Consider the following 13379-nt stretch of genomic DNA (forward strand, 5'->3'; position numbering starts at 1 on the left):
GGGGATCAACTCTCCCCGTTAGTGGATTTTCATCATATTTTGGAAGCATTCTTTTGGGATTCAGCTCCACGTCGACATGTTTCATGCTCCCAGTGCCCGGCGCTGACGTGTGAACGAGTGGGTAAATGTGTTACTGTGGCTGTAAAGTGCTTCAAGCGTGATATAAATACGAGACCGTTCACCTAACTTCCCAAAGGTGTTCGTCCGGGAATGAACTCAGTGCCAGCTTCACGCATTAGATCGTAAATGTCCGTCAAAGTCGAGTCCAAGTCATCATAAAAGTCAGTGTACACAGTCGGGTGAAAGTTTCACTTTACCTTGTAATTGCCAAAAAAAAAAAACCAACAAAAAACAAGTTCCTTCGAGAGACTGGATGGTAAAACTTCAGTCAAACGTCTGGTGGAGGCCATCCCATCCCGTCAATATGACTGATTAAACCATTGTATGAACAGGTATTCCTGCATTTATTGCTGAGAATAAATGAAAGAATTCCCAGCACGGACCTGGTGACTCATTCAGACATTTTATTTCAAACAAAAGACACATTTCACAATCAGCAAAAACACAACACTCACAGAGGTATAGAAACAGGCGACTGTGCTCTCGACGTCAAAGACCTTAGGGCAGGGAGGATGTCGTCCAGGTGACTGACCCCTGCAACACAAAGTGCAGGATCAGAACGATTCCCTTCTGTGTTAGCATCAACCACTGCTAACGCTCCACCTCAAAGTCAATTGCTTGTCGAGAGTCAGGCACGTTCATAAATGACTTTAAAGGTGAACTTTTCAACATGTAATGTAGTTATTTCTGTAAGACGTAATTAAAACAGAAAAAGACAGTTTACACACAAAAAGTGAAAATGAAGTAAAGGAAGGAATAAGACAGAGGTGTCACATTTACCTAGAGTCTGTAAGATTTCTGTTATGAGGGCATGGAAAGTAGGGAAGAACTCCTCGTGCTGCTTCATTTTGGTGATGATGCTAAGAAAAGAGCAGAAAAACTCTTTAATTAGGTGTCTGGTTTACTGTATTCAGACAATATGTGAACGTTCTGTGTATGTGAACCTGTCGATGTCGGCGTCTCCTAGCAGATTATGAAATCCGGCAGTGTGTTGAGTTGAGGAGACCAGCCTAGCCACGTGGTTTACCACCTCAGCAGGAGAGACTCTGTTGTCTAATGCAAAATAACATTTTCAGAGGTATACCGTGATTTAATTCCTCCTTAAACGGATGTAGAAATACGCAAAACTTGTGAATGGGACGTGTGAAGTGTAGGCGAGCACCGCGGGTTACCTAGGTCAAGGACGTCTCGGAGGTTCCTCATGGCGTTGGTCATCTCTCCCAGGCGGGTGTAGACCTCGTTCATACGAGGGTAGACTCCGCTAAGTGAGGCGACGTCAAACAGCTTCTGGAAATGAGACACCATGGAGCCCAGAGTGTACCGCGTGGGGCTCCTGAGCGACTAGGGGGACGAACAACGCAGAAAAACGGTTTTTCGTTCTACAGTTTCACACTGGAGTCATGGACCCGTTCACTTATTTCAACCCGTGAGACGTACCACTTGTGTATGAGTAAGCTTGAGCGAAGCTGTACCTTTTCGTCGTCGGTCGCTGTGTTTTCCAGCATGGTGTCCACCAGCAACATGATGTCCTCCACCTTCACTGCTTCGCCAAAATTACAGTCGCCACCAGGCGGCTGCCAGGGCATCAGCCGGGCGGACAGTACATTCAAACTGCGCTGAAGATCCTGAACACGAGCACAAGTAAGAAATCCGAACATCCATAACCCTTATGGCTGGACGAAGTCGAGGTTTTCAGCGTCTACCTTCAGTAGACGGAGCTGCTGGGCCCACGCCTCCAGAGCAGGGAGGAGAGTCTGGAAATCAGTCGGCTCCAAAGCAACAGCGGAGGGTTTTTGTCTGTGCAGTCGTAAAGGAGCGTTGGTATTGCTCACAACTACATTGATCTCAGTCAACAGCTGGAAGAAAGCGCGGGGAAAAAAAACAGGTTTCGGAAAACGACAAGGGCTGAAGGGCGAGATTCTCAGCTAGGAATCACACTTACGTGACGATAGCGGGCGCACAGACTGGCCTCTCTGCCACGGTCGCCGGTGTTCTTACTATTCTCAGTTGCATAGTCTTCTTTCGGCAATCTGTAAAGATGGTTGGTTCTGGATGTAAGTGATGTACTTCTATTTAAGACAACAGCTGGAAGTTATCTCTTGAGCTTTAAGCTGGAGCTTCTTAGCTAGGGCTCTCTTAAGTGGAAGCTAAAGTACATTTCCACTGCGCGTAATTTCCTCCAGAACCAAGAACTTTTAAGGAGCTACTAATTGTCTTTCTAGCCGAAGGACTAGAGTGTCAAAAAGTTATGGCGAGGCAGATGTACAACCAAACACCTCCTGGCTACACAGTGGTGGATTCTGAAGCTTCAAGAACTTAAATAGTTAGGGTTGCAGCGCTCAACATTTGTGATGGTCAAGGTAAGTTTTTTAAAACCCCAAACTACAAAAAAGTTGTTTGATTAATAGTAGCCTGAGCAAGCCCACAAGATTCCACAACTTAAGTTTTTTTGGACTCTTTTTACTACTTTTTGAGGTCAGAGTGCTGTAGGGAACTTTGACCTTCAGACATTAACCCTTGAGAAGTTCCTAGAACTTTTGACAGAAACCTGTGGTACCCTGATCACAGGTTATTTACTTGAAAAATGAGTTGTGAAACAAGTGCCTGTCAGAGCACAGATGGACAACGATCCAGTCTTTCAGGGTAAAGTAGTAGAGTATTCTACAGTTTGCAAATCAGGAACCTGATCTCAGCCGTACTGAACACGCATTTCGGTTTGTGAAGGAAACTGCGGGCAAGAGGCTTGAGATACGTGGTGGTAAAAAAAAATATAATTTGAGTTCCTAAACATTGGGGACGTTGAATAAAAATGGTTGGATAAATCCCATAGTATAAGCTCAAGTTCTACTACAACAGTGATTTGATTAGGTTGTTCACTTTAAGGTCAGGAGACTTTAATAGTACTAATTAAATGATTTATTTAACTCTAAGCAGGAAGATGTACACCAGACCATACGCAGGACCCTACGTAGCAACAATGTCAAACTGACGCGGCCATATAAATGGCGCATCAGTAAATTAAGGCAGAGGACTTTTTTTTTTTAAAGTACATCAATAATAATAATAACAATATATGGCTAATTAGCCATATGACGTATTGTGGGATTACAGACTGTCCACTCATAGTCAAAGGTTTTTTAACAGTTTCATTTACAGCATGTTTAGTCGGACTGTTGCGCCAACATCACTTTTTGCGTGTGGTTGTTGCGTTGTAGTGAGGTGAGCACAGGGCCACAGCTCTGAAAGAGGCAGTTCAGAGCTCAGAACTGTTCCTACCTCGCGTTACTGTGCTTGTTCAATCCCTCCAAGCGTCGCAGTTTGTGTTTGTAGAACTTCACTTCTTTGAGAGTCGGCCTACGCGCAGAAACGCGGTGGGCGTTAATGCTGATGTGATGTGTTGCAGGTGAATGAAAAAATAGAAAAAAAAGAGAGAAATCGCTCACACCTTTTTTCCAACTCTTGCTTCAAGCTCTCAACTTCATTCTTTAGCTCTTCTACCTCGGCTCTGCTTTCCTTTTGCTGCTCCTGATATGCCTGGGAAGAAATTACATTTTACTCATTGCTTTGAGAAACGTCCATTTAGAAACGAAAACATTTCGTGAATTACCTTGAGAATGGTTTTGAAATATGAGGTGACGGAGTTGGACGTCTTTTTAGTTCTTGTTCGATCCGACGCTTTCGATCCTTCAGATTCTCCTTTGGCAGACCTGGGACCAAAACAGACAGCCATAGCTCAACCAGAACTAGCTTCTTGTCTGATCTAATGTCCTTTATTATTCAGGACTTTTTTTTTTACCATTGAAAACAGGAGAACTCACTATGGTACACCTTTTTCTTTTATTCTGATTCTTAAGTGTCTCGGTGCTAGAAACATGCTTCAAAAGGTACTTGGCTGGATTTATTCACGCTGCCAGATCTGGTTTTCTGAGAAGCCGTGTCGTGGCACACAATCGCAGATGTTTGACGCAAGTAATCCAAAAGGAATCCAAACAGTTACTCATACAGATATCCGACACCCAAACTGCTCCTTGGACAAAGGTGGCGAGGGTGGCGGCCCACTGCTCCGAGTGTACACCCTGTGTTCCCCGTGTGAACCAATGGCAAAGTTGGTGTCAAAGACAAACACTTGAGGAAAGACGCAGTCATGTCTCGTATCCAAATCAGATGTCTCTCCATTGGCTTTCATCATTTCCACATGCTTAACAGACATTACCTCGCTTTTAGTAATATTTGAGGACTTCAAGGAACAGTCTTGGGCAGAAAATGACTTTACAAATTTTGCTCTCACTCCTGATGCTATTAAATGAAGTGGCCACGAATGTTAATAATGCCTTTTATTTTAGAGGAACGTGTCACGCGGCTGAAGAGAAAAGAAGAAGTTATATTTTCTATTGTCAAAGAGAAACACCGTGTTCCCTTAATTTGCCAGTTCCACTTGTTATTGAAAACGTAACACAGACGTGTCCGTGTTAGCTTTGGTTATGTGCAAATAATTTAAATTTTTTTTTAAAAAAAATTTAAAAAATTTAAAATGGCGCTTCATTATGGACAAGGTTGTGTTATATTAGTATTAATAAATACTTGTGTGTTTTTGCATCAACTCAAGAATATTTGCCCTGATTCATGGCAACTCTAATTATTACATAACTCGTCTGTGTAAATGAAATCAAGTTATGTATCAATAAGGGCGTGGGCGCTTTGAACGATGGGTGTATGCCCTCGCAGGCTGCTGTCTGGATCAGTTTCGGTCACGCTCCACCTTTTTTTCCACAGTTTTGACTTGGTTTTAAGTGGATTAATGGAGCATTTCCACTAACCATGTTGAAATGCAGCTCAACACAACTGTTGGATGCACATCTTCAGAGTACGAGAGTTGCACATGTTCACCACTCGCCGCCTTATGTACATTTCATTGTGTTGGAATGCAATTAATTGTCAATGTAGTTTAAGTTCCTGCTGTTCATCTGTAAACTATTTTTTTTTTTTTTAAATGCCTCACGAAATAGCACTGTTATTTTTTGGCATCATATGAACACGTGTTACCTTAGCTCATCCAGTAGCTGACTCATTTTAGTGTCGTAGAAGTCAATCACATCCAGCACCCTGCACACAGAATATCAACGTTACACACGTTTATATGACGGTAGATTCACTTTTTAATTGTCGTTAACAACAAAAAAGTGTAACCGCAGTTTAGCATATGTTTTTTTTTTTTTTTTGCTGTAGCTCTTACTCCCGATCTGCAGGAGAGCTCGGCTGGCTCGCTTTCTTGCAGATGATCTGGAAAGTCTGACTTTGCCGAGCTGCTCGTTGCTCTTCCTCTTTGACTGCAAAGTAGAGTTTCTTCTGAAGCTCAGCTGCTTCCGCCTTCCATTTAGACAGCTGCTGCTCCAGGACCTGACAGTGTTTCTGAAAAGACAAAACAGTGGAGGTGCCATGTGCGTCATGCTGTTTTGCTGCGTACTCTGCATCTGTACTCGGATGGCAAACCTGCGCTTCTTTTTTTTCCTGCTCTAGTTGCTGTACGTGGCCGTTCTGGTGGACAGCCTTCCCCAGGCAGCGGTCCTCCAGGTCTTGGACTCTGGTCTTCACCTCATCCAGCAACCCCTCCAGCTCCACGACCCTGTTGGACTGGTGAGCAGCTCGACTCATGTGCTCCTGAATCTCCCCTCTAAAGAGCAGGCAACATGCAAACGTTGTTAGCGGTTACCTCGGTTCGCCCCTAGGATGCATTGCGTTCACACTACGAAAGGAATGCCGACACATGCCACTCAGATCATCTCCAAATGTGGTCAGATATCGGATCTCTAAAATGTGATCTCAATGCATCCTGTGGGTTTTCACACCCCTCTTTTTTAAGCGATTGGATCGCCCAGATTGGACCTAAACGCAACTCAGACCGCGAGAGCGGCGATTGTTTCGGATCAATAAAGGTGGAACGCATCGAGGAATGGTGGAGGTTCGGACATATTCGTATGACATTTTTATGACTCGTGTCGGGCAACATTTCTGCTTAGCAGTTACGAGTCAGTGTCTCGGCCCCTCTGAAAGAGCCTTAAGTTTGTCAGATGCCTTCTTCTCTTTCAAAACGAACGAAATTATAGCTGCAGTCAAAGTCTTTCGATCCCAACACTCCGCAACCTAGCCTCGGGTTTACGCCTCATACCTGCACTGATCTGTGAGTTCCCAGGGGGGTGTATCCATGTGTGATACTCATCTAATGCTGATGAGGTTGGGTGACAGATGGACAGGTGGTCCATGCAACACTGCGTATGCATTATTCACTAGCCACATACTGACATGATACGAACACGAGGAAGAGACCACCAGCTGGCCATCCTGGTTTGACTTTACTCTGCATTGTTTCATACATTCCTGCAGAACGATGTTTTTCACTGCCAAAATGGCGATGACAATATAATGAGTGGATTTGTTATGGTTATGGATTGAATGTTTAGATAGATAGAATTACGGTTTCTTCAATGTTACTGACAAAAAAAAAAAAATCTTTAAATATTATGTCATCATTGTTTGGACATCTACTGGTACATGTACAGCAGTGAATTTAACAAACCTTAAGAATCTTTGTGTGAATTTAACATATGAATAAAAGACACAAATCAATATCCTTGTAATTGTGTTACAGCAAACTGATGTTTCGCTTGAGGGTTTGGACTTGACTGACTGTCATGGTGTAAGTTTTTCTTGTATTTTGATTCGTCACTTCTTAAGACAAAAGGAAGATCTGACTCAAGATGATGAATGCAATGCCCAAGACTGTTAAACTGTTCACTAAACTGCTCCACCACAGCCTATTTTTGTTGGCACTGAGCAGTAAATTACTCTCACCATTTGTAATCCAACCTGTGATGTCTAGCTGGAAGTCATAAACTTCCGACTAGAGTTTTATCCACGTCCGGGGATGTAGTCATGGGTTTACAGGCTGAACAGAAGTGGGCTATGCACATAACCTTGGGGGACGCCACTGAGCACCAGAGTGAAGGAGGTGTGCCAGTCTAAACCTTTACAGGCAGTTCAGACGTCTGCGTCAATTTGACACCATAGCTACGGCAATAGCATAGGGTGATAGCGTAGAGCATAAGCAGACCCTCCACAGACCCTAGCATTATGGCTGACGTTCACCTTCCCAGAAATGTGACTATGACTGCAGCAACGCAGACCGCAAGAGCTGTGATCGGTCCGCTTGGTAGTAGCATCTTTCCGCTTGAGTGTGTCCGGCTACTTCTCCATCTATGCAATTTTTGTATCCATCATTTTTGCCAAAATTGCAGCTTTTTGCTATTGTTGAGAGTGAAGCAGGAAGCAGAAGCAAAAATTGACCCAAGTGGCAAAACAGATGCAGCGCCGACTAGCATTTGGGTGGCATTGTCACAAGCGCACAAATATAAATGGCTCAAACCGCTGTTGATACGTAGAGGAGTCTAGGTCACGCAGTACTCCAAAAGAACCTTTACACTGCTGACATTTTTAAGACATGGCCTGGTGTTGACATTTTTAACTTGATGGCACTTAACGTAAAATATGCTAAAAAAAAAAAAAACGGTCCAGAAGGACAGTATAATATTTTTCTGTTGGGGTAAAAACATTCTACGGCTTTCACTGTTGAACTTACTTAAGTTGGTTGTTGGACTTAACAAGCTCCTGGATGAGAGACTGTCTCCTCTCCGAGTCTGTCAGCATTGTCCTCAGAGTTGTCCTCACTTCAACAGCTGACTTTTTGTCCAGCAGGACCAGATCTAAAGACAAAGAGACATCAATTATGAGGACAGTTTACACTGTCTTCTAAACAAAGCATTCACATTCACATGAAAAAAAAAAAAATAATAATAATCAAATGTATTTAGATTTTGAAAATGTTGCAATTTCTTTCGGCATATTAACATCTTTCGGCTCTTACTTGAAAGGTTCTCATTCTCAACAGGATCCGCAAAAAACACTGGTTTAAAACCATGATGCTGCAGAAGCTTGTTCACGTCCTCCCACTCAGCCTGCTCCTGCTGCAGCACAAGTACAAACAGCGCATTACAGCGGTTTCCGGTTAAAATGTCAATTTACTATACACATAAGATGTTTTAGCTCTACCTTAAACAGCCCATAGGTCCACAGATAAACATATGTCCTATTTCTCGATTGAAAAAAACGGGGGGTCTCTGTGTTCATATTCAATCTAGAAAAAAAAAGTCTTACACTCCACATAAACCTAGCACTCTAGCTCTAAACTTGTGGCTCGTGTCGAAATCGACGAGTGATCGTGTTTCCGTAGCCCTCCCCACTACCTTGACTGGCAGGATCTTCCACTACTGCAGCTCAGCAATGACTGAAAGACGATCCACGCATCCACCATCTCTGTGACAGGCCCCCTCCCCTTCAAACGCACGCCTGTGTGCACTGCGACGAGCATAAGACTGTAGCTTTGTTAACCCTCATACCTGATTTTAAATTGTGTTGTTACCATTAAGGGACAAAACTGTCCTCTTGAAAAACGCCCTAAAAATAGCATATATTGACAATTTTTTTTTACATAAATCTTTCAATTCACTGCAGTACTAATCATAAATACCAAAAGTTTGATTATTTTCTGACTTTTAACCCTTTTAAAAACACAAAAATCTAAATAAATGCAAAGTGGATTGTTCTTGGACAAATCTTGAACAAAGTGACAACAGGGACGACGAAAAAAAGCTGCAGTTTATTCTCTAGACAACGAGAAAAGAACACAAAACGTTGCAACAAAAATAAAGGGAAGCTTATTATTAGAGCCTTGGACACGTCAATAATTATTTTGCCAAATATGATAGCAGAAAGCACCGCTAAGTTCTAAAAAAAAATTAAATTAAATTAAAAATAGAAACAGACACTTTTGTCTTTATCAGGGAAGGAGGGTTTAATTTAACTTACCAGGTCCATATTTTCATCGAACTGTAAGTAAATAAAACAAAAAAATAAAGAGCACAACATTAGAGCCCGGAAGAATTTTAAAATCATTTTTAAAACAAATCTAGTATTTCTAAAACGGTGGCCTGCCAGTGTGGTAACAACCTACAAATGCAAACATGTAATACCAATTAGTAATCTTCTAGTGGTTTAACTAAATTCACAGGGTAGACAATTAACTATAATAACTGCGTGTAATAACTGAATTGTTAAACTTTTGCTTTAATGTTTCTTTTTCAGCTGTATCGGAGACCACATTTCTTTGCCTTTATAGCGTCACCGTATAATTTTAACGGCACTAATTCTCAGTTGGTGACGTCATTAAAAAGCGACCGTTTGAAGTCAAACGTCAAGCTTCGGGAAAACAATTATCAGTGTGGGTTCTTTGTTATATTTGTGTCGTGCATTCATTGTGACAGGTCTGCTACTACATTAAACACAGTGTCGGCACATTATTCTGGATGGGCTTTCGCATCATATTCTCTTCAAACTTACAGAGACGACGTGGACAAGCGAAACTTAACATCCCGTTTATCCACAAAAGGTCTATGACAATTGGAAAACTAGATGTTGGTGACCCAGCGTGTCGTTCGCATTAACCTCGGAGCTTATTTGAGAGAAAACAGTGTTTAAAAAAGAGCTTTTCACTGTGACATAATTTATACCTGAGGGCTACATACGGTGGCTGAGTTAACACTAACAAGTTAGCTGCTACAGCTAACAGCGTGCCGTTACTACCGGGAATATCCTATGTTATCCTTAGCGGACTGTGAATTACTGAGAAACGTACGCTTTATCTGCTAAAGTTACCAGTTACAGACGTTGCCGTTTCCAGCCGACAAGTTTTTCGACGCTGCAGAGGAGATTATGCCTCTTCCGCCATTCAAACAAGTGCGCGGTGACGACACTGTAGCAAGCCAATGAGAATAAACTATTTGGCTCTTTAGCCAATCGGCTTACAGAACGCTATTTTGCATCTGTACTTGTAGTAAGCACATGTGGCCACAAGATGGCAGTTAAAGTACTCTATTATAGAAGATTAAATTAGCAATAAAATTCTGCCAACAAACGAATTTGTGTTTTTAACAAGTGCGCCGTCTCCTACTGACTTTATATTTGTGTGCAGTGGAGCAAATTTCTAATTCATTCAGAACCTGACAAACAAAAGAGGGTAGAAGAGGCCATTAACTGCATTATAAGAAAATCCAATCTTGTTACACAGAAATAGACAACAGCTACGAACAAGGGCAACAACAACAAACAAGTACGTAAGAGTAGACTAGGCTATTTGTCAGTGACAAACAACATAAAATAAAAACTCAAGGTGAACATTGTGTAGGTCGTAAGCATGGATTGTATAAAAATACGGGCATGTCCCCATTTCCCTAAGATGACATCAAATAACTAACTAAAACAAAAGAAAAAAATGACACCTGAGTATGCACCAGTATTACATTAAGTACCTAAAATGATAGAAACCATATTTAAGGTGTGTCTTTGTGATTTAATTTAGCCCAACTCCCATCCACTAACATAGAGAGGGTGGAGGTTATGATCTACACTGCAGCCAGCCACCAAGGGGAGCTGTACTTGCTTCAGCTTCTGTCATATGTATATATATATATATATATATATTACAGTCTAAAGTTGTTAGCAACAACTAAAGAAACATTGACTGGATATACTGTACATGTTACTGAATATGTATAATATGCATGTTTAAGCTTACCCCAAATACTATTCAGCTATTTGAATTTTTAACCACAGTTCGCAAGCTGTTATATAAAATAATTTGTGTGTACATCGTGTTCATGTCTGTGTTCTTATCAGACTCACAGCGGTGACAAGTGTATGTTGGTAACCCAGGAGTGCAGGCTCGATGGGTCGAGAGACTTTACTGGGCACGTTTTACCCACACTTCTTTTGTCTTTTGAGCTGCCAAATGGCTCCGTGCAGACACGGATTTCATTGTCTGAGCTTTCAGAATCCTCAGCATTGGCTTTCAGTGTTTTCTTGGCAGACTCTCTCTCCCCTTTCTTCCTCTCTAAAACTCCATCAATGCTTGCTCGCTGGAATTACTCAGAGATTCTGCTGTTATCCGTGGCCCTGCTTTTGGAAATTATCATATAGTTGAAGGACTGAATGCCTGAACCCCTGGAGTTAACCCAGATGAGCTTGGCTCCTCTGCAACACAGGGCACGGTGACATCTTGCATTGCAGAGGAGACAGGATTAAGAAGATATAGGTTGGAAGAGAGAAAGCATTGGGGTCTGCTGTGGGGTCTGGCAACAGAATGGTGTCAGTGGGGCCTTTGGGTCCTATGGGTTGAGGGACACGTTGTGCTGTTTTTCATGTTATTTGAGTTGTTCCTAGCTCCTGTGTTTGTCACAAGATGGTGAATGTTATTCACTTCGCCTGTGATCAGTGTACATCAACTTCTATGAAGATTCGCAGTCATCCAGGTGTTGGGTTTCTTTAATATTTTTAACCAATGCTTTAGTGTTAGCGACCTGATTGGAACCGCAAGACTGTTAATGTCAAATTTAGCTGTAGCTGGAGGAATCCATCTTGATCTGGTTATCCTTCTATTGGCTGGAGACTCATGTGAATGAGTGGTCCACCTCCGACTTCTCCGAGCAAGTAAAACCAGAGGCTGCGACATATTGAATGAACTTTATTGAATCTAAAAAAATAAAAAATAAATAACAGCTTACATGCTGTCTGACATTTCTCTTGACTGGATGAGAAATGTGTAACACATGCTTACCCGGCTCCTCATCCAAGAGAGAGTCTAGTTTTCATACATCCAGAGAGGAAAGGTCGTCACCCTAGATATGAACTCCACTGAGCAGAAAATTAAAATGGAAATTTTGGGCACGAATGGGGTCCCATTGTCCCGTGCTGTATGATTTATAGCAAGCAATTACATCACCTTCATGCTAGCTGGAGCTCTTTCACTGCTCCATTTCATAACCATTCGTTTCAAAATACAGTGTTGGGAATGCAGTGTTTGATTCTATACAGGTATGGTATTTGTCACTGACTAAATGTAGAAATCGGTTAACCATTAGGGATACATTAGACCAGAGACTTGTGTAATGAAGCAGGATTTGGAGATGGTAGAGGTAACTTCAAATTTAACCCTATGTTTTCAGAGGTACAAAGGTTCAACGTATCAAGTCATGTGGGATTCTTTACAGGTTAGTAGTTTGCTTGGCTGCTGTTTCCTGTGTCTTTATGCAACACTGTCATGACACTGTTGAGGGTTAGTGTTACATGCCAGACTTAAATCAACGTTACTGGATCCTCTACACTGATAACAATAGACTGTATAAAGATGGATGATGGAACAGCGCCTCTAAAGTGAAGCCAAACAGAGTTGTATGGTAGAAACTCCACCGTTTCCCCAGTGAACAAAAACGGAGAAAGTTATCGGAGCAGACGATTAAAAGGAAGAACTGATTGTCAACTAATTTCTCCCTATTATGTCAGGTAAATGTCAATGTCTCTCTTTGACGTTTGTTAAGATTTTATATAGAAAAATAAAAATAAAAATAAACATCATTAATGTGAACCTTGATCTCAAAAACACTCAACACTACTTTATAAATGAATGAAGTTTGAAGTTAACCAAGCCTTATGCTAGCCTTATGCTAGCTAGTTATCTAGACTAAAAGCTTAGAAAAATAGCAGCTACTGTCATATATACTGTGAAACCCATGTGTGCATGTAACTGGAATTTCTGTTTTTAATTGTACAAAATAACCGCTGATGGTTTTAACTGTAATGGATGGAGCGAGGGAGCGGTGCTTCAGCATCTCAAACCCAAACTATTTAAGCACTACTAAAAGTGCTACTACTACTAAAAGAAAAAAAAAACAACAACAACAAGATCTGAGGTCTGCCTCATGCAGATCACAGCAGGTGTTCAAATAATCCAGCACACAGTGGGGAATAGAAGATTTCAGGGCATTTGTGCTTTCTGTTCTTTGCAGCATCATATGTTAGTTTTCTAGCGTAAAAAAACACCATCTCCACCAGTTCTGCTATAGCACTGCCTTAGCAGCCACGTGGAAATGTCTCTCTGCGTGAAAACTTATGTTGTGGCATTAAATCAGCTAAAGAGGAGGCACCCATCATGTCTGTTGACCCTGAAGTCTAAACTTGACTTGGTGTCCCTTAATGTTTTCGTACTAAAAGGTATCCACTGGGATTTTTTTCATACAATATCACTATAGTTTTGAATTCGAGAGAAAAAGCAAACTGTTGTAGAAGCCTTTTTCGGACCATCTGTCGAGTGCTAC

At 41.7% G+C, this 13379-nt stretch overlaps 1 protein-coding gene across 7 annotated transcripts; it reads right to left on the reverse strand.

The window, feature by feature from the left end:
* Positions 1–504: 504 nt before the first annotated feature.
* cep70 (centrosomal protein 70) lies at positions 505–9991 on the reverse strand. 7 transcript variants are annotated; one of them, XM_047577120.1, is made up of 17 exons: positions 9886–9991; positions 9040–9060; positions 8039–8138; positions 7754–7877; positions 5611–5791; positions 5354–5529; positions 5164–5223; positions 3728–3827; positions 3566–3654; positions 3397–3474; positions 2063–2150; positions 1824–1976; positions 1593–1745; positions 1293–1461; positions 1065–1173; positions 901–980; positions 505–654 (listed from the first exon to the last, which is right to left on the reverse strand). In XM_047577120.1, the coding sequence occupies exons 2-17, from the start codon at positions 9046–9048 to the stop codon at positions 572–574; spliced, it is 1752 nt and encodes a 583-aa protein (XP_047433076.1). In that variant the 5' UTR covers positions 9049–9060; positions 9886–9991; the 3' UTR covers positions 505–571. The 7 variants fall into 7 exon arrangements, with proteins under 7 accessions (XP_047433076.1, XP_047433075.1, XP_047433077.1 ...); XM_047577119.1 differs by having other exon boundaries at positions 9866–9991; XM_047577121.1 differs by lacking the exon at positions 9886–9991 and adding an exon at positions 9571–9590.
* Between the last annotated feature and the right edge of the window lie 3388 nt (positions 9992–13379).

Source organism: Mugil cephalus, chromosome 23 (assembly GCF_022458985.1).
Source record: "Mugil cephalus isolate CIBA_MC_2020 chromosome 23, CIBA_Mcephalus_1.1, whole genome shotgun sequence".
In the NCBI taxonomy this organism is placed as follows: Eukaryota; Metazoa; Chordata; class Actinopteri; order Mugiliformes; family Mugilidae; genus Mugil; species Mugil cephalus.